The 19671-nt window shown below is 45.5% G+C and overlaps 1 protein-coding gene across 1 annotated transcript; it reads right to left on the reverse strand.

The window, feature by feature from the left end:
- Positions 1-726: 726 nt before the first annotated feature.
- ZNF512 (zinc finger protein 512) lies at positions 727-19606 on the reverse strand. Its single transcript, XM_079298278.1, has 15 exons — positions 19523-19606; positions 17345-17403; positions 15772-16064; positions 15015-15019; positions 13465-13576; positions 10139-10222; positions 8896-9020; positions 8443-8529; positions 6763-6861; positions 6214-6381; positions 5387-5581; positions 4610-4711; positions 3122-3184; positions 2030-2128; positions 727-1574 (listed from the first exon to the last, which is right to left on the reverse strand). Exons 1-15 carry the CDS (start codon positions 19541-19543, stop codon positions 1251-1253), a joined length of 1836 nt encoding a protein of 611 aa, XP_079154404.1. The 5' UTR covers positions 19544-19606; the 3' UTR covers positions 727-1250.
- Positions 19607-19671: the final 65 nt, after the last annotated feature.

The raw sequence follows: 19671 nt of genomic DNA on the forward strand, positions 1-19671 counted from the left end.
GGCAGTGTTCAAAGCCAGGTTGGAAAAGGCCTTGAGCAACTTGGTCTAGTGGGATGCATCCCTACCTGTGGCAGCGGAGGGTGAGACTACATGATCTTTCAGGTCCATTCCAATTCCTTAACATTCTGTGATTTATGGAGCACAGGAAGATATTGTTCCTTATGATCCAGAGACAATGCCAACACGTGACTTAAAATAATGACCCCTCTTCCAACCTTTTCTGCACAGGAAGCCACTACTAATGCACCTGATTTGCACGGAGGTGATACTGAAAAGAAACAGGGTGAAGGTGGTATCTGCCAAGCAGGGAAAAAGGACACTGTGGGAGTGGCAAGGCAGCTTCATGAACGTGGTCCCAGCACTAGCAGGCTGCTCATGTAGGTATGCACTGTCTTGCAGCGTTTCCCAGGTGAGCATGAAACAATTGGGCTTCAGAGTGCACACAAAGGCCACCCCATACATCCTTTACTGGGGGCTCTCAAAGGCTGGTCAATCAACAAAGGGCTTGAGAGAACTCAGTCCTTGCAGCACTGGAAGACTTTCTACAAATCTTTAATGTCCAGCATTACAGGAGACAGGTGCCAGGGGAACAGTGGGTTCCTGACAAGGATAATAATGACCTTCTATCCCTTCCAAGTAGATGTGCTGCTGTCTGGTGCTGAGCCTAAACACTGGTGTATGAAAAAAAGCCTTGTGCAATACGATGCAGCAAACACTGAAGGTCTCTTTTGTGGCAGCCTTGCTGACAATAGACAGGAGAGTGACAGGGCAAGCTGGAATCTTTGCATTCTGCACAGAACTGTTTTCATGCTTAGTTTGTGTGCATTCTGTGCAAGAAAGGATTTCCCCCTTGAAGAGACCTAAACATTGCGCTAGTCAGTCCCTTATGAGAAGAACTGTAAAAAAAGGACCCTGATCTCACACATCAGAGGAAGATGACAAAACAGACACTTGCTGTACTGGAAACCACTAAACAAGCAACTAGTATGACCAAACTGAGACTGCAACCAGAGCAGGAATCACACTGTGTACACTGTCAGTGCCATTGTCCAATGGAACTACACCAGCAGAAGCAGCCTCTGCACCACAGCTTTGGTTTGTATTCCTCACAATTGACCAGACGCAGAAGTTTCAGTATCAAAGTCACCTGCAGAACTGAGTCACAGTCCCAAAGACATTCAACTGCTTAGATTAGTGCTGTGGGTCATGAGCCTGACAGAAGTGAGACTTGTAACTGAAAAGCTTTCAAATTACTCCTTCTCATCTTCTAGGGATTTACTTCGGCCTCGCTTGCGGCTGGTTTTTGGAACTTCAGCTCTCTGTGCAACTTGGGGTGCCCCTTCCTCACTGCTTGCACTCTCGTTGTCCACTCGTCGTGGACGACCTCTCTTATTTTTCCTCATTTTTTCAACTCCAGCAGTGGAGGGCTTCTTGGCAGCCAAGGTGCCAGCTCTCTTCTTTTTGCCTCTGGTCAAAGGACGTTTCTTCCGTTGCTTCTTCTGCTCTTCCCTTTGGCGAATTTTCATTAGCTTCTCAAAGCTTTTGGTGGTCGTTGTATTCACATCAAACCAGTCCTGCAGATTTAGAAGGCAATAGGTTGATACTAATGGTGGTGGAAATACCAAATAAAGCCTATCAGGACTATAATATGGCTGCCTTGTGGGACAAGGTTTCCTTGAAATGTAAGATCTGGAAAGGCAACTACCTAATAATGCTCTGATCTTTGATGTGTCTCCTCAGGTGTCACTCTGTCTCAGAGGATTCACATTTGATTTGATATTTGTCCAGTTAAAGGTACAGGAAATGCTGCAGAGCTGAACAGAGCAGCAGCAGCTTGGGACAAGGCATATGACATGACACAATACTTGCTCCCCAGACTAACACTTAAGACCAACTAAGTTTAAGGATCCTGTTACCAGCAGTGAGCAAGGAAGAAGTAAAACATGGCACACATCCAGCATTTTCTTCTTAAGACATTCTCTCCACCTCCCACAGCCTGGGATTTGTGGTTCCACTCTGCCTGCCTTACCTCAGCGTGCACAGAGTTGATGTGATACTTGACTCCACTCTCTGAGATGAACTCCTTCTCACATAAGAGACACTTGTATTTACCAGCCACAAAGTCTCCCTGGCATCAAAACAAACAAACAAAAAGTATTCCGTCAAGAGTTGCTGGAACAGGAGGCTGATATTTACCTACATATATAAAACCTATATATTTCATTTGAACATTTCTCAGATAGAACCCAGCAATAAAAACTAGAAACTCTCATCCATACCAGGCATATTTAGCTACAGGTGACGCCTTAAGTTTTAGCTTTCATATTTTCCAGATTCTGTACCGCATTAGTATGTAACTCTGAACTTCATATAAAGTGTTAGCAACCTCTCTTCATGGTTTAGTTAGACAAAAAACCCTTTTGCACCTGAGAACCAAGGACACTGCTGAAGCTTCAGGCCCAAAAAGTGCAAACACCAGTGAACTGAGGAGTGCAATCTGGGAGGATGGGACTGCAGAACCTGGAGCTGGAATTGGACAATTAACCCCAATATGGAAATGAACCAAAACTTATAAAGTGTGCAAACTCCTACCTCGGAGTCCATCCTGGGTGGAGCCACAGCCAGGCTCTTGCACTGCCCAAGGTGAATCTTTTAAAGGCCTTTTAATAAATGCCTACTTTATTCCTTTGACACTGTCTAGCCTCTTCTCTAGGTAGCCTCTGAGGCATCTCAGGAGCACTGACTTGAGTGATCAGTTGTGCCCACAAAGCATAGGACTGCTCTCTGAGATGCCATTAGATCTCCAGCAGTGCACCTGGAAAAACTGCTCTTGTAGCTCTGAATATACAGTAGAACTGCTGTGTCAATAAAAGGAATGCCATTAAGGTGCTTCCTCCTGGTCTCAAGTATTGTTTGTAATGGCAACCTCCTTAGCATGTAGGGGAACACCTAAATTGGGGGTTAGAATGAGATGATCTTTAAGACCTCCTTCAACCCAAACCACTATATGAATCCATGAACTTGTGAGAATCTCAGATTTGCAAATGGCAGGACAAGAGCTTGAACAAAGGGTTATCAGAGGGACAGGGACAGTGAGGCTATTAAGAGGAAGGCTACCAACCAAGGTACATGTGCCAAGGTGAGACTTGAGTCCTGAGACACTGCCATACACAGATTCACAACCCTGAAACAGTAAAAAAAAACCAAACAAATATGTGAACAACATGCTAGCAAGAAATCACCTCTTCCTGGACAATAGAGCATTATTATGTCTGGAGGGCAATCCCAAAAGCACAAAAGAGAAACAGAGGGAGGCAGATACCAATCCTCCAAAGCCAGAAAACTTCTGGTAAAAAGACCATTAGAAGACTTTAAGTTTTCATTAAGCTTAATATTTACATTTCCAGTTTCTGAGCACACTTGGACATCATAAAGAGACTCCTGTGACAATTGCACTCAGACTCTATCAACAACCTGACTAAAATGATAGTTTGCTTTCTGCCTGAAGTGCAACAGAGAAGAATTTCAAAGACAGCACACTGGGCAGGTACAAGACTTCTCCCTCCTGCACTGCTCATGTCCCTAGTGGCACAGAGCAGGAGCACAGTACCCAACATCCCAGGTCTCTGTTAAAGGGCAAGACACAGTTGGTGACACAGGACAGCTGTTCTCTGGAGACAGCTCCACATACAGCACGGTGCTGCATTTCTGATTATTAAGATGATGCTAGCCTGAACACTGGGGAGAGTGCTGGGGGTGGGGTGGGCCGAGGCAGGGGAAGACAATCTCTGCACCAAACCCAGAGGGCAGCTGCCCTGACCCTTGGCTCTCTGACAGCATGCATCACACAGAGATGTCCACCACCCTCACCAATGGGGCTGTTTGCTCTCACTGGACCTGACTGGTGATTGCTGCAAGGCATTGTAAGAAACTAAGATTTCCAGTGCCTAAAGGGGTCCAAGAGAGCTGGAGGGGGACTTTGGACAAGGACCTGGAATGACAGGACAAGGGGGAAAGGCCTCCCACTGCCAGAGGGCAGGACTATACAGGATACTGGGAAGGAATTCTTCCTTGTCAAGAGTGGTGAGGCCCTGGTAGAGGCTGCCCAGAGAAGCCGTGGCTGCCCCATCCCTCAAAATGCTCAAGGTCAGGTTGAAAAGGACCTAAAGCTGATCAAGTGCAATGAAGAAAACTTAAGTGCTGTTCCAGACAAAGTGTCTTTACTCTTGTATTTCAACCTCTATGATTAGATTTAGATAGAAAGGCAGGGGCCTGTCATTTTTCCACTATTTAACCTCCAAATGGATCAACTGCCCACCTGGATGAGAAAACTGTACCAGCCTGACACCAAGTTACTGGCTCTCAAGTGTTCACACACATTCCCAAAGGATCATCCCCAGGGCATTTTCATGCAAAGGACTAAGGGAGCATCCCCAGACATCCCCAAGACTAAACAGGGTCTTGATTACACTAAACAACCATACTGAGATGGAGCAGGGTTTGTCTCTCACAGAGAGACCAGCTGCACTTTCAAGGTTGTGGGAAACTGTTGGCTCACACAGACCTGAAACCTGTCCCCTCTGGGGCTTCAGAAACAGTTAAGGATTACCTGATTTGGGCAGTGGACTCTTCGGTACATCTTAATCTCTGTTTTCCATTTGCACAGCACATCTTGACTGAATGTGGGCAGTCCAGGACGAGTGTATTTCAGCTGAGACAAAGATGGAATCGAGAGCTGGAAGTAATGCTAGCTATGTACAATTTCCTCTTCTAGGCTGAGACAGAAGTGCTATCTCTTCTCCTACTCTAACAGGCAAACTCCCAATAATCAATGTTTTCCTGTCTCATCAACTCTCTAGAAACATAACTGAACCTGGAAAACCCCCACAGTATCAGAATCTGAAAATTCCTATTGCCTTGACTACAACAATTCCTCTAAATCTACCTACCCCACTGAAATCATAAAGCACCATTTTCCCTTGGGTTTCACTCACAGCCTAAAAGATGCCACTGGAAACTCTTGAAGTCTAAACCACAGTGAAATACCATAGCATGTATGAGAGACTGGAAGGATTGCTGGGACCTTGCAGCATGGCAGGAGTCATCTTGAGAGCAACATCATGCCCATAACTGCCATGTTCCTTGTGCCCACTGAGAACTACAGGAATAGTAATTTACAGTCACTACAGCTTGCCTGAACAAAACACTTGCACAGCAACTGCTGCTGCAGAAATAGTGCAATCTAAATGAGAGAGAGCAGAACCCAATTCCCCACGCAACAAACTGTATTCTATGTGCCATAAACACGAGGTAGGAGCCACTACAGGAGCCACCAGGTGCCGAGGTATAAACTTGAACCCTATAAAGCATTTTTAAGGCCTTGTACCTTCCGGTCATCTGGAATCAAGTCCTGCAGAACTTTTCTTTTGGGCCACTCTTTGGCCAGCTCTTCTCCTGCCAGCTCATGGAGATAGTAGATTGCCACCTTTGCAGATTTCCTTTGAACTCTGCCTGTGTTGTTTTGCTCCTGTTTAATTTCTTTCAGGTTCTCTGTTCTTCTCTCCTCATGGAGGAAAGTGACCTGCAATGAAGGCCCAAAAAGGTGAGCCTCTTCCACTACTTCCTATATCAGTTATACTAAATACTGGGAATAAATGTTTTGCCAAATCCCTCACAAACAGGCTGCAGCAGCTACGGTTTCCTGTCACAGACACAGGACAGGAGCGCATCCCGCCAGTCAGAAAGACCCCCAGATCTGCTCACAGGGATCACAGCAGTGAGGCTCAAGCAGAGAGCTTCATGCAGTTGCTAGTCTTGAAAGGTATTCCAAGGTATTCACTGTATCCAAAGGTATTCACTGTAAAACCCTCATGGACAATAAGACTGTCTGTTCTGCTCCAATGGTGAGTCTTTTAAGAAAGAATGAAAGCATCTCATGAGCTACGTTAGCATCACTCTTCCATAGAGCAAAAGTCAGGTCCTTTACTGCTGCCATGCTGATTTACTATTAAAAACTTCATTCTAGTCACAGAAAAGCAACAGCTGCTGCAAGAAGCAAACTAACAAGGACAAAATAATCCAGGTGCAGGAAAAATGCAAATATTTGTGATCTGTAATTAACCAACAAAGTAGCAGACAAAGCCTACAGGTGCCTCAAGTGTGAGTGGCTGAAGTCTCATCACAGCCCCGACAGTCACTGCAGGGTGCACTCACCGGCCCGTGCTTAGATCGGAGGTGGTAGACAAGTCCTGCCTTTGATCTGTATGCCTTCCCACAGTGATGGCACTTCATTGCCATTTTCTCCAGCTCAGAAGCAGCCTTCCCACATTTTTTAACATGATATAGGTATCCCATTATGCTGGTGAAGCTGCCTGTGCAGCCCTGTCAACACAGAAGAAAAATACATGGAAGAAAACTGTTCTTCAAGGGATTACACAACCAGTGTGAAGAGGATCCACACTTTGCTGACCAAAGTACTATTGGTTATCCTGACAGAGTAGAGACAGACAGGTAGAAAACTTTAATGTTAGCCTATTCAGACAGACAAAATCTCCAACAAAGAACTGGCACTGAAATGACTATTAAAGGTATTTTTAACCCAAACTATTCTATGACTCTATGCAACTCTGTCTTAAAAGCATAGGTGGGATCTTGAAATAAATCTTGCTTTGGCCAGCATCAGAACATACTCAGCAGCATTCTCATGTGTTATATTTATGCATCCACTGCTGTTTAATTCACACTTTGCACAATGCAGCTTACCTCCCTTGTACACTTTAGTTTTCCCATTCTCTTTAAAACCTTCCGAAGGCGGTCTCGCTCAAGCTGCTCATCCAATTCTTCTCCCTCCTTCACAACTGGCTAAAACACAGCAGAAAGATGAATGTAAAACACAGGATGCTCAGCCCTTACATTTCTTCTCACAGGGAATTTACTACTCAATACACTGGGGCAGGAAAGCTTCTAAAATAATTAAATCTCTCCAACTTATGATTTTACAGACATATACTTACTATAATGACCACTCTCTCTATCTGTGCTGGTTTTGGCTGGGGCAACAATTGGTACAGGACTGTGTTGGATCTGTGCTGAGACCTGGGTTGATAGAAGGGAGATGGTTTTGCTGTCACTGAGCAGCCCCTGCACAGCACTAAGGGCTTTTCTCGTACTGCTCCGCCCAGGAGTGGCCTGGGGGTGCACAAGCAGCTGGGAGGGGACACATCTGGGCCAGCCCACCCCCACTGATCACAAGGGTATTCCAGACCATCCAGTATCATGCTCAGCATATAAAGCAGGGGGAAGAAGGAGGAAAGAGGTAGACATTCAAAGTGATGGCATTTGCCAAGTCCCAAGCCACTATTATGCATGATGGAGTCCTGTGGTCCTGGAGATGCCTGGACCTTCCTGCCAAAGTGGTGAATTAATTTCTTGTTTTGCTTTGCTTGTGTGCTTTATCTTTTGAACTGTCTTTATCTCAACCCATGAGTTTTCTCACTTTGATTCCCTCCCCAGTCCTGTGGGTAGGGGAGAGAGTGAATGGCTGCATGGGGCTTGGCAACTGTCTGGGGTTAAACGAAAAAGTAATTATCTTTAAAAGGAGTAAACTGACAGAAAATGATGCATATTAAACATTTACTGGTCCTACTGTTTCCACTTAGCCTGACTAAAGTGAAGCAGACTGCTTGTAACAGTTATTCATCTGTGCTAAACTACAGCTCAAGTTCCTTATTCTCTCTCTGATGGCTATTGTCTATTATTTCCTACTTTACCTAATATTGCACCTAGACTGAGTAAAAACATAGAAGTCAGTGACAGACCTAATCCTCAGGGCCAGAACATGATCCCTGACCTGCATAATTTACTAATACAGTAGTTCAGGAACTGCTCTGGGAATTGTGGAAAAAAAAAAAGGGTGAATTATCTGAACTTTACGCAAACTTCCGAATTACCTTTTCAAAAGTTCTCAACTACAACAGAAGACATGGCCTTCTTTAAAGAAAGAGTGAAGAGGAAAAGCAGACTGTAATCTAATGTTAAATTAGTATTTTTACAGTAAAGAGATGATAGCTAATTGCTGCTTTTGCCATTTTATCTCAAATTGAGTCTACTCTGAATGTAGAAAAACCTCCTCCTTTCTAACAAAGAACTGAAAACTGCAGCCTAATCTTTTTCCTTCTGATTGGGAATGCCTTTTATATGTAACTTATTACCAGCCTAAACAGAAAGTCATCCCTCTTTCTATGATGTTGCATGTCTACCATCTCTGGTAACATTCTACTGTTTTTCAGATGTCAAATCTCACTGGAAAATAATAGTTAGACTAGACTTGAACAGCTACAACACCTGAAAAAAAACACCCCATCTTCTGTTTCTGTGTGTACGAGGAAAGGACCAAAGCCTTTTCTGCCTGTAGAAGTTTTAGATGCACAGCAGTTGTGTTACCTGATTGTTATGGTCTGCCATGACATGGTATTTCATCCCTGCTAAAGACTTCAGCTGCTTCCCGCAGTGATGACATGTGAACATTTCCTAGGAATAAACAAGGACATAGTGCATTTAACTGTAAATTTACCAAAGCAGTGGAAAACTCTTTGGGGAAAGGAGCAGAAGAGCAGAACAATTTATTTGGACTTGGTAACTGTCTTTTAAGAACAGATTTTATGGAGTCTAAAATTTAGTGGAACAATGAGCTAACTACATCCTTGTTTACTACCCCAAACCTTCAGCAAAAGGCTGGGCAAGAAGCACCAAGCACTATTCTCACATAAAGGACTCTTGCTTAGAGACATGACGATGAGCTGAAACTGATTTCAAACACAACACAAAACAGGCAGGCATTTCCATCAGTGAGCTGAAGAGCAGTAAAGAAACCATTGCTCTCTCTGGTGCTCTTACCTTCCGGCAATTCACCATATGTTTCTTCAGCCCTTCCACAGTCTTCCTCACCACAGCCCGGCATGTCGGACAGGTAACTCGGCCTTTGTCCTGAATCTCCAAAGACCACTGCTCTTCAATACTACCTGTCAAAACACAGTGTTTAGAATACAACTGCTAACATAACATCTCCTTTTTTTTTCTCCTTTGATGTCCACAGTGAACCCTGAAAAGAAACAGGTCATGTGCTACCAAACTTGTGTCCAGCTGCACCTCAACAGATGTAGCTCATTTACAGCCTTAGGTGTGTAATGTCACAAGGCACACATCACTCCTTTCCAAACAGCACTTTACAAACACCCTTCCATCTACCATTCCCTTGTAAGGAATGCTCTTCTACTTCACCAGTGGACATTTTGCCTTTATTCATTTCTGTTGCACAATTACTTTAACATGCTGAGCAGACTTTTCTTTTGGCAAAAGTGTTTTCATAGTAAATGCAGTCACAGACCATCAGGTCAAATTACTCAACAGACAGGGAAAAGCAACCTGGCATGGTTTCCAGTTTCTAGCCTCTTTGTGAAATCCCAAGCAAAAGTTTGGCATAATCCACAAGGATTATGAATTACTGGGTTCTGGGAAGAAAGTGATTTAGCAGCCAACTGCCTGAATTCTTACCATAACAAGGTCCAAAGCCTTTCCTCTTCTCCCAACAATAACAGGCCCAGGCTGTCCCTCTCCAGTAGGCTGGGAGGAAAGTCTGTGAATCAAACAGCACTTGGCAGAAAACTGGGGTGTTTAATGAGTGCTGTGATCTACAAATATCAAGTCATTCCACTCACTGAATCAAGGCTTATTTTATTTTTCTAGGACAGATTGCTTGGGTCTCCAACTCCCAGAAAAGATGATCTGGCAGCAACAGCTATCACAGTTTTCCTGCAAACATATTCTGCTGAGTAAAAACTACAAATATTTTTATGAATTTAGTAATGCAACTATTTTAACGGGCTTTTGTTCATTCAAAAAGTGATCTCCCCTTCACTATTACATTATGCAATGGGAAGAGCAGGCAGTGTGCAGTCCTTTCAGTCTTGCTCTGCAGTACTGACACAGTGCCAGGACAGCAGTCAGCTCCTTTTTGTGAACAGTAAAACGAACTGAATGGAAACACCAGAAACACAGCTGCTGCTCAGATTCAAATCCTAGAATCACATTTATCTTTTATCTGTTTCATAAACACTCCTTAGTTACTGCCTCTTCTTACCTGTGTCATAGGTTTCGGGCTCTTTCTGAACACGGCGGCCTTTCCTCCTGGAGTTTTGTTTTGTTTCAGTTTGCTGTTTTTTGCCTGTTATAACACAAACAAGACAAACCAGAAGACTCAGTTCTGCTAGCTTTTTAACAATAAAAAGCAGATTTTTTTGCTAGAAGGCAGCTGCTATTTAGTCTCCTGTCTCAAAGTTACTCAGAAATGTTCAATGTTGTTTGCTCTATCTCCCTGTCCTCTTCAGCTGTCCCACACATGTCCTGAACAGCAGTGCCTACTGGAAACAGTACTGCATGGAGACCCTGCATTACAGCAAAAGAATTACTTCACATGGCAATTTACTTCACAAAGTCTACATTCCTGCTCAAATCTCTCAGTCTAACACCTGCCTTCTTAAAAACAGCTATGACATTGCTGGTCTCTAGTCAGCTTTTGATCTGTCAGAGATCTTGAATCTTCTTCTGAAGCACTGACTCATGGAGGTTGTTCTTTGTTTTTCAGCTGTGACAGTATTTCTTTCCAAACTATTATCATCTTTAATTTTACAATGTTCTCTGCTCTATTTTTAAATTATTTCTCTGTTGTCAAGACCACTTTCACTTTTAGCCTTTTTTCCAATACACTTGCTGTCACTTTCAGCTCTGTGCTGTCTACATACTTCCAAGTCCTTGGTGACAAAAACAACAGAATTGAATACAGGGACAGACAGTGAACCATCTTTCTGTACTCCTATTTCACCAACCCAGTGACCTCATTGTAGAAGGCTATCAGGTTGATTTAAGCATGATTTGCCCTGTATGAATCCATGCTGACTACTCCAAAACCCCATCTTGACCTTCATGTGTTTGGAATGACACTTTCCATCAGCTTCCCAGGGACTGAGGTGAGGTTGACTGTAGTTCCCCAGATCTTTCTTTTTTCTGTCCTTTAAGATACAAGTGATATTTTCTCTTTTCCAGCCTCCAGGAACCTCGCAAGTCACCATGACCTTTCAAAGATAATCAAGAGTGGCCTCACAATGACATCAGCCAGCTTTCAGCACTCAGTGCAACCTGTCAGGCCCCACAGGACTTAGAGAATCATAAACTGTTCAGGCTGGAAAAGCCCTCTAAGATTATCAAGTCCAACAGCTCCCCCAGCACTGCCAAGGCCTCTGCTAACCCCTGTCCCTGAGTGTCACATCCACATGCCTTTCAAATCCCTCCAGGGATGGGGACTCCAACACTGCTCTGGGCAGCTGTGCCAAGGTTGGACAGCCCTTCTGGGGTTAAAACTTGCTCCCAGTATCACATCTAAACCTGGTGCAACCTGTGGCCATTTCCCCTTGTCCTGTCACTTGTTCTGTGGAAGCAGAGCCTGAAGCCCCCCTGGCTGTCCCCTCCTGGCAGGGAGTTGTGCAGAGCCACAAGGTGCCCCTGAGGCTCCTTTTCTCCAGGCTGAGCCCCTTTCCAGCTCCCTCAGCCTCTGCTGGGGCTCAGCCCCTTCCCCAGCTCCGTTCCCTTCCCTGGACACGCTGCAGCCCCTCCAGGGCTCTCCTGTCAGGAGGGGCCCAGAGCTGCCCCAGCACTGGAGGTGCCCCAGCAGTGCCAGCACAGGGGACAGGCACTGCCCTGGCCCTGCTGCCACCCCAGAGCTGGCACAGCCCAGGGGCCTCTGGCCTCTTGCCCACCTGGGCACACCTGGGCTGAGCCACTCTTGACCAACATTTGGAGGGGCTTTTCCAGCTCCTCTGTCCCAGCCCGGAGTTCTTAATGGTGTGACAGTGACCCAAGGGCAGGACCTGGCACTTGGCCTTGTTGACCCTCACACTGTTGGCCTCGGCCCATCATTCCAGTCTGTCCTGCTTCCTTTGCAGATCATTGCTGCTCTCCAGCAGATCCACATCCCACCTCACTAGGTGTCATCTGTGAACTTACTGAAGGTGCACTCAATCCCCTCATCTAGGTAATCAATAAAGATATTAAACTGGACTGACCAAATACTGGGCCCTGGGGAAGACAATGGGTGACCAGCCCCAGGTGGATGTCACTCCATTTTCCATGAGTCTCTAGGCCCAGCCATGAAGCCAATTTTCTACCCAGCAAAGAGTGCACCTCCCCAAGCCATGAGCATACAGTTTCTCCAGAAGAAGGATGTGGGACATGGTGCCAGAAGGCTTCACTGAAGTCCAGATAAATAACATTGACAGCCTTTCTCTCATCTGTTAGGTGCATTACCTTGTCATAGAAGGACATCAGGTTAGTCAAGCAGTACCTGCCATCCCTAAACTCATCCCTAAACATCACCATGTTGTCCTACAGATGCCACATGATAGTACCCAAGATAATCTTCTTCAAGACCTTCCCTGGCACTAAGGCCAGAGCAACATGTCTGTAGTTTCCTGGATCCTCCTCCTGACCCTTCCTGCAGATGGGGATCACACAGGCTAACCTCCCATCCCCTCATATCTTCCCACTCAACTAATACTACTGGAAAATGATTTGGTAAAACCAGTTTGTTTAAGTGCTTAACCTTGACCCCTTTCTCTGAGTGTAGGACTTCCTTGTTCCAGACTGTCACTCTGTCTGGTCTCAGGCTCCTGGGATTCCTGAAGAATTCCTTTAACTGATAAAGACTGAGGCACAAAAAGCACTGAGTACCTCAGCCTTTTCTGTGTCATTTGTCACCAGCTCCCCTGCTCTGAGGAGCAGTACACTCACACCTTCCTTGGTGCTCCTTTTGCTGTTCATGTACTTGTAGAATCATTTCTTGCTGTTGTTCACATCCTTTGCTAGATTCAACTCCAGGTTGGCTTTGGCATTCCTAACCTCATACTTGTAACTGTACACTTCTGTGTCACCTGCTCCTACTTTCACCACTTGTACACCTTCTTTTGCACCTAACCACTGATTGACAAACCTTTTAAAGGAATGAAAGACCTCTGGTGTCAAGCATTTCTCCCTTTGGTCTTTGTGGCAAAAAAATAGTGTTTGGGTTTCACTTCTTTTTAACAAACCCATATTGCTGTTATCAGTTACTCAATCCCCATATATTTACAAGTAATGTGTCTTATAATTTAGTCTGCAATCTTTTGGGAAACTGAAATGATGCAAACTGGCCTTTACTTCCCAAAATTCCCTTCCTCCCTCCCTTTGTTGAACTTCTAAGACAGACTGAAATTAGATCACCTCCCACTGATTAAGCAGACACTAATCAGTGGTCTCCTAGAACAAAATATTCAGAATCAGAAATAGAGATTGAAGACTCCAGAAGATGTCATGTGGGCAGAGAAGTCTGAAGTACCTGGAGGCTTGTAATTAGGAATTGCAAGTTATTTGTATTACCTGAAATCTTCTGCTTCTTCCTGGGAGAGTCTTTAACATCTTTGCCTTCCCTTTGCTCAGATTTCCTCTTGCCTTTCAATAGTACTTCTCCTGATAAGTAAGAACAGATATGCTTCAGTCTCAGTATTCAGTCTGCATAACAGCTTTAAGTCTACTGCTGCCTCATCTTATCTTTGTATTCAATAGTTAGTAAAAAAAATAGTAGTTCTTGTGAGGCACCTAGACACCAGTGAACTGAACACAGCCTTCTCACTCAGTAACATTTAGGCTCCCCATGGCCCACAATACACTGATACAGCAGGTATGGAAGAAAGTGCCACAGCATGGCCTGGAAAAATAATCCTCAGTAACAGAGACAGAAAGTGCTAGGTTACATCATAAAAACCTCACCTGCACTAACACAAAAAGGAACATACAGAAACCCAAATAATATCATGCCTGCCCTGAGTATTTCCAAGCCTATCAAAGTGTTATCTCCATGAATACAGATAAGCACAGAAGCACAATAGTCAGGGAACACCAATTATAGGCCTTAAAACCAGACAGCTTCCTCCTGGGCCTGTTCCAGGAAAACCACAAGGGTAAGTTAGCAGGAACCTCTCTCTGAAACACCCTTTGGAACAGGGAAGGGGGGAAGAGTGAGAAGGGAAAGCATGGTGCTACTGCCTAGGGTTATGTAGCACCTGGGATCTGAGTAGAGACAATTCAGGACTACAGAAGCTTAGGATGTTTAAGAGTGGTATCAAAGACGGGCAAAGGGAGAGAATTACCCAATCTGGGGCTGATCAAGTGTGGGAAAATAGAGGTGTAAGAGGATAGCAAAGAACACTTGCTTGTAAATAGGTGACTGGTCAGTATACAAATCTTGTCATGTCTGACACCAAGCAGGGTCTGTGAGGATGAGCCTGCCTGCAAGGAGGTGCTCACCCACTGCAGGCACAGCTCTGTGAGCCTCAGGGGCCAGTACATTCTCAGACCAGCAACTGAGGAGACTGGGATCCAAAGAACAGAAACTGAGCAGATTGAGTATTTAAGGATGGAGGCTGTTTGTGTGAATGCTGGTCTGGGTGGCTCCTGTTTATGTCTGTTGTATGTCTGTGTGTGTGTTTCTACAGGAACAGTCAGTCTTGCTACTGACTGGACCTGGGGGTGTGGAGCTACAGTAATTTCACTTCTATCAAGCTACAGAATTTGCCTCTCCCCAGAATAGGATGGAATGTGGATCCTGACTTAGAGGTAAGAAGTGCATTAAAGAACATTGAAGTTTTTGACTCTGCCACAGGTTTGGAAAACAGCTCCTAGGCCAGGAAATCTGAATGCTCCTACAACAACCTAAGACCCAAAGCATTCAAAAACAGAAAATTATAACTGAAAAATGTGGAAAAAGAAAAGACATCCTTAAAAAATAATAATCTAGCAATCACAAAAGCTGTGTCTAATCCAAAATACTGCTGAACGGTCCCCTTTGCTACATTTTTAGTGTTGATGTTTCTATTTTTAAAGCTCTTGAATTTTATTCCTGATATGGTTGGTGTAATTCTTATACTTACCTCTTCTACAGACAGAACTGAGTTTAGTCACAGAACGATTAATAGACAAGTCACTCAAAAGGAACTGTGTAATATCAGAGAACTGTGCCCACATTTGTGCAGAGGCAGAAGTTCATTTCTCCCGATACATGAGCAGCACTACCGAGCCTGTCATTTTTGTGTGACCTGCAGCAGGTCTTTCAGGAGCAGAGTGAGAGGAATGTTACATTTGTCTTTACAAACAAATTGTAGATCTGTTGGTAGGTAAAGTTAGCACCTAGAGATAACAGAAACAATGGGAGGGATTACACTGATTGATGAATGGAAAAAGAGATTTGCCTTTACAAACAAACTGTAGGTTTGCTGGTAAATAAAATTGGGTAACAGAAGATGAAAGAAGCAACGGGGAGGGGGAAAACTGAATTCTACAAGAATTAAAAATTAAAAGGGAGGGTTATACATTAGAGGGGAATGTCAGGTGTCAGGCGTTCCGGGAAGTCTGTGCCTCTCGAGTACCTCAGCCAATGGGGAAAGAGAGAGGGAAAAAGCGGCCGGGAAAATAGGATAAAAAGGGAGGCTGCGTCCTCCAAAAATTCGAGAGATCCCAGGGGAATGCCCCATGGCCTCTCCCTTTATTCGAATAAAGCAAAAAGGACTCCTCTGTCTCCTTTTTGGACATAAACCTCTGGTGTTTGTGGGTTAATTTCCCTTACAAGAGTAACGTGTGGCTGACAAAGCAGAGGGCAGTCGGCGTTCCCCGAGCAGCCGCGGTGAGTACCTGGTTTGGCGGCGGTGCCGACGCCCCTCATCTGCAGCCAGTAGGCGGGCCTGCGGATGGCGCGGCTGCGGCCGGGCTGCGCGCTGCCCTTGCCGGGGCCCTGCGGCGCCGCGGGAGCGCCGCTGCTGCCGGTGCCATCGCAGCCACTGCTGCCGGTGCCATCACAGCCACTGCTGCCGGTGCCATCGCAGCCACTGCTGCCGGTGCCATCACAGCCACCGCCGCCGCTGCCGGTGCCATCACAGCCGCCGCTCTCCTCCACAGCCGCGCCTGCCTCCCCAGCCGGCTCGCTCCTGCAAAACATCCGCTCCTGGGCTGTGCATGCATGAGCTGGGCAGCATGCACGCACTCGCAGCCGCAGCAAACTCCACACACACCGTCCCTTTCATCTCCCCAGTATTCTGAAAATTAATCTCACTGAATCTCCTGCGTTTTGGGAACTGTAAAGTGGCAGCAAGATAAAACATTCCCAGTGCTGTTTTTCAGTACGTCTTTTAGATAATGACAGTAGTAAGCTCTCAAAAGGAACAGAAAAAAATTTATTTCTGCCTCAAACGTACAACTTTAGAGGGAGGCACAAGTGAATCTTAATTTAGAAATGTGCATTTATCCTTGGAATATAAGAAGACTTCTGCAGCTCATCATTACAAAAGAGACATTTTCCATTCCACAAAGGGCAAGATCTCCTTCAGTCTCTATTCCCAGAGTCAGGGCTGGCGCTACACAATTTGAGATTTTAATTTTACAAATTTTACCTAGCAAGGCTTTCAGCAATGAAGACAACCTTCCAGTATATCCTACAAATCACACTACATTAAGACTACTTAAGACTAATCAGCAGCACTGAATTTTTTTCCTAGAGATCAGAGGGAACTTTGCTTCAGTGTTCCAAAGTATTTCTCTCAGGCTTTGAAATGCCTGGACATCAACACTCCTGTACATGGCAGCAACCTGAATGAGGTGTCAAAGGAACACAGAATATTTATTCTCTGGACAAACACCATTTATGTAAAGAGGAAAGAAAGGGAACAGAAAGATTTTGCAATGTATCCCCTTTCTACTACAATTACTAACTGAAGCAACTAGATCACTCCAGTGATGGCCATTCCATTAATACTCTGTGAGCTGTGGAGCTCATCTTTTAACAAATCAATCCAGTAACTAATAAGGGGGGGATACTGACGGCACCACGGCAGGTCATTACATACTGTTTCAGGAGGTACTCCAGAAGCATGGGGAGAGGATTTCTCAAATTCAAGTCTTTACGTTGCAATCACACCCAAAATACATAGATTTCAGAGCACCATTTGGTCTTGAACTTAAAATATTTATCTTCACAATGTTGAAAAACCCTTTTAAAAATAAATGAAAGCTAATACACACTGAAGAGTCAGAAAAGCACTTTTCCTGCAAACCAACAAGTGAAGTCAGCTGAGACTCTCGACACGCTAATTAAAACTGCTGCAGCTCTTAAAATTCAAAGTATTATATAAAGACCAGATATGGTCTTCCACGAGGATTCTCTCAGCTTTTTTCTTGCTCTCAATTAAACTAGACAAAAAAATGTACATACTTCTTATTTCCCAAGGACTTCTTGAGCTTCTGCTGTCTGTGATGTCCAGTCCCGGCGTCCTAACAAGGCAGAACAATTCTCATTAGCAGCATCATTTGTTTTCTTTTAACATGTTTCACTATGCAGCCAAGCACAATTGCCTCCACTCTGAGGATGTGCACGCACCACTCTTTGAAAAACAAACCACTGTTTTCTGCAACTGGAAGTGCTTAACCTTTCCAACTCCAGCTGAACTGGAGCTGAAATCAAAACAGGGATGAGTCCCTCCACACTCCCCATATGAAAGCCAATCTTTCCCCTTGCAACAGGACACGATGGAGTGTTCTTTGTCTCCAGTAAATTCACCCCTATGTTTTCTGCCTATACTTTACCACTTAATACTAATATTTTAAACACTAATTTGTTAGTTTTTACACAGTACTTATTTTTCCTTAATGAAATAATTCTTGCATTTACCCTGCCCAAAATGTTGTTTCTAGTCTCCTTCATGCCCTCGTTTTTATCTCACTTTATCATACTCTATCATCTGCCCAGAAGTTTACCTTATCCACATCACAGAATCCTTTTTCTTATTCAACAAAAGTTTTTGGTCACTTATCACTTGCTATGCTCCCATTAAGACATACAATTTAACATATCTTTGTGAAAGTACATTTACAAATTGGTATGAACAACTCATTTGCTGTACATTGCTCCTAGCGTGTGGACAATCACATACCACCACCTTCTTCTAAACACTAATCATGACTGAATGCCATTCTTAGTTAGAAAACTCAGGACAAAAATAGTAGAAATTACCCATCTTCATAGAAAAACATGATGCACACTGTCAACGGTGAGAGACACCCCAACCACCAGCTAAGAAGCTGAGCAGCAGGCACTGATACCAATACAGGAATGATTAAACTGTGCCTATGGAGTGTCAGGCTCTCCTTTGGCCTCCAGCCCCAGAATCTCCTCAAGGAGTTGTCAGAGAAGCAGAAGGAGGGAATTCATAACTGCTTGATCAATGACCTCACAATCAAATCTCGTCTCCTTTGGAAGTGAAGTCAACTGAATGTTTGTATTTTCATTATTTACACCCAAACAGTAGTGTCAACAGCATTGTCTAGGAAACCCTCACACCAGGAATGTGTAGAAACCTCATTGAGAAGCAGATAGAAAAAATCAGGGCTATGAGGTTACAATGATAAAAATGAATAAACAGGCAGGCCGAGTCATCTGCAATTCACTGGCTTAATCTACGATTAGAAGAACCGAAATGACTGACAAACATGGCATGTGTTTCAAGATTCACAGGGGTTTCATAACTAAAAATCTGTGCATAAGAGTAAAGACCAGTGTGCCACGATTTTGGTGGCAGTTAAGGAACTGCAACAAAGGCGAGTGAAAACGACCTGTGAGGCTTTCCTTTCCGAGAAGTTAATAACAGCAATTATGAAGGAAACATCTACAGAAGCTGGTGTTTTAAGTTCTGTGTGTATTTTCATTTATACAGTTTACTTCCTGCTTAAAGAACAGACCTAACGTATGCAGGAATGCCCAACGGTTGGGCATAAGGAAAACAAAAAAAAGTCAGCTTCCTTGCACAGGTGAGAAAAAGGGAAAGAGCGGCTCAGAGCCTGAAAAGATGGGGAGTGGTGAATTCTGTCTGCCCACGGACTGTGGGCCATTCTGGAGAGCGGGACACGGCTGCCGCTGGAGACGGGCTGCTCCACAGCATCCGCCCAGGGCGCTGCAGAGGCACAGCAGCAGCTCCCGAGCTGGCGGCCGGGACGGGCCCGAGGTGAAGGCAGGGCCCCGTGCGGGCCCCGCCAGGGCTCAGTGTCCTCTGGGGAATTCCCTGCTCCAGCCGCTCGCTCCCTCCCTACCCGCGCGCTCCACGAACCACCTCCTCCGCAAGGAAGGCCTTTGGGACAAAGCGCCACAGCAGCGCCCTGCTCCGCGTTCCTGCCCGCCTCCGGGCCGAACCACACCGGGCCCAGCCCCAGGCCTCGGGGGCCGCTCCCGCCGCCTCTCCCCGCCCGTGCGGGGCCGCTCATCCCCACCGCGGTCCCGGGGAAGCCGGATCGCTCCCGCGATCCCGACGCGGGAGCCCATCTCGCCGTGACCCGCGGAGCGGCCGGGCTCCCCGGGGCAGCCGCCAGCGGCACTGGCGGGAAGACTGCGGACACTCACCGAGCCGCCGCCGCCCCGCATGGTGCCGGTGCCGCCGCCACGTCAGCGCCACGCGGCCCGCGGGCCCGCCCGCCGCTTCCGGCCGGCCCGGCAGCGCGGCGCCTGTGGCGCGCCGGGGCCGCGCCAGGCCGTGCAGCGCCTGGAGGCCG

This window comes from Erithacus rubecula, assembly GCF_903797595.1.
Source record: "Erithacus rubecula genome assembly, chromosome: 2".
Lineage (NCBI taxonomy): Eukaryota > Metazoa > Chordata > Aves > Passeriformes > Muscicapidae > Erithacus > Erithacus rubecula.

Coding starts and splice junctions, on each gene's coding strand:
- ZNF512 (XM_079298278.1), bottom strand. CDS start 19,543: ATGCGGGGCGGCGGCGGCTCG. Junction 6,862..8,442: donor TGGCAGACCATAACAATCAG/GTAACACAACTG, acceptor GCTGTGTTTTAG/CCAGTTGTGAAGGAGGGAGA. Junction 5,582..6,213: donor TCCGATCTAAGCACGGGCCG/GTGAGTGCACCC, acceptor CCTTCATTGCAG/GTCACTTTCCTCCATGAGGA.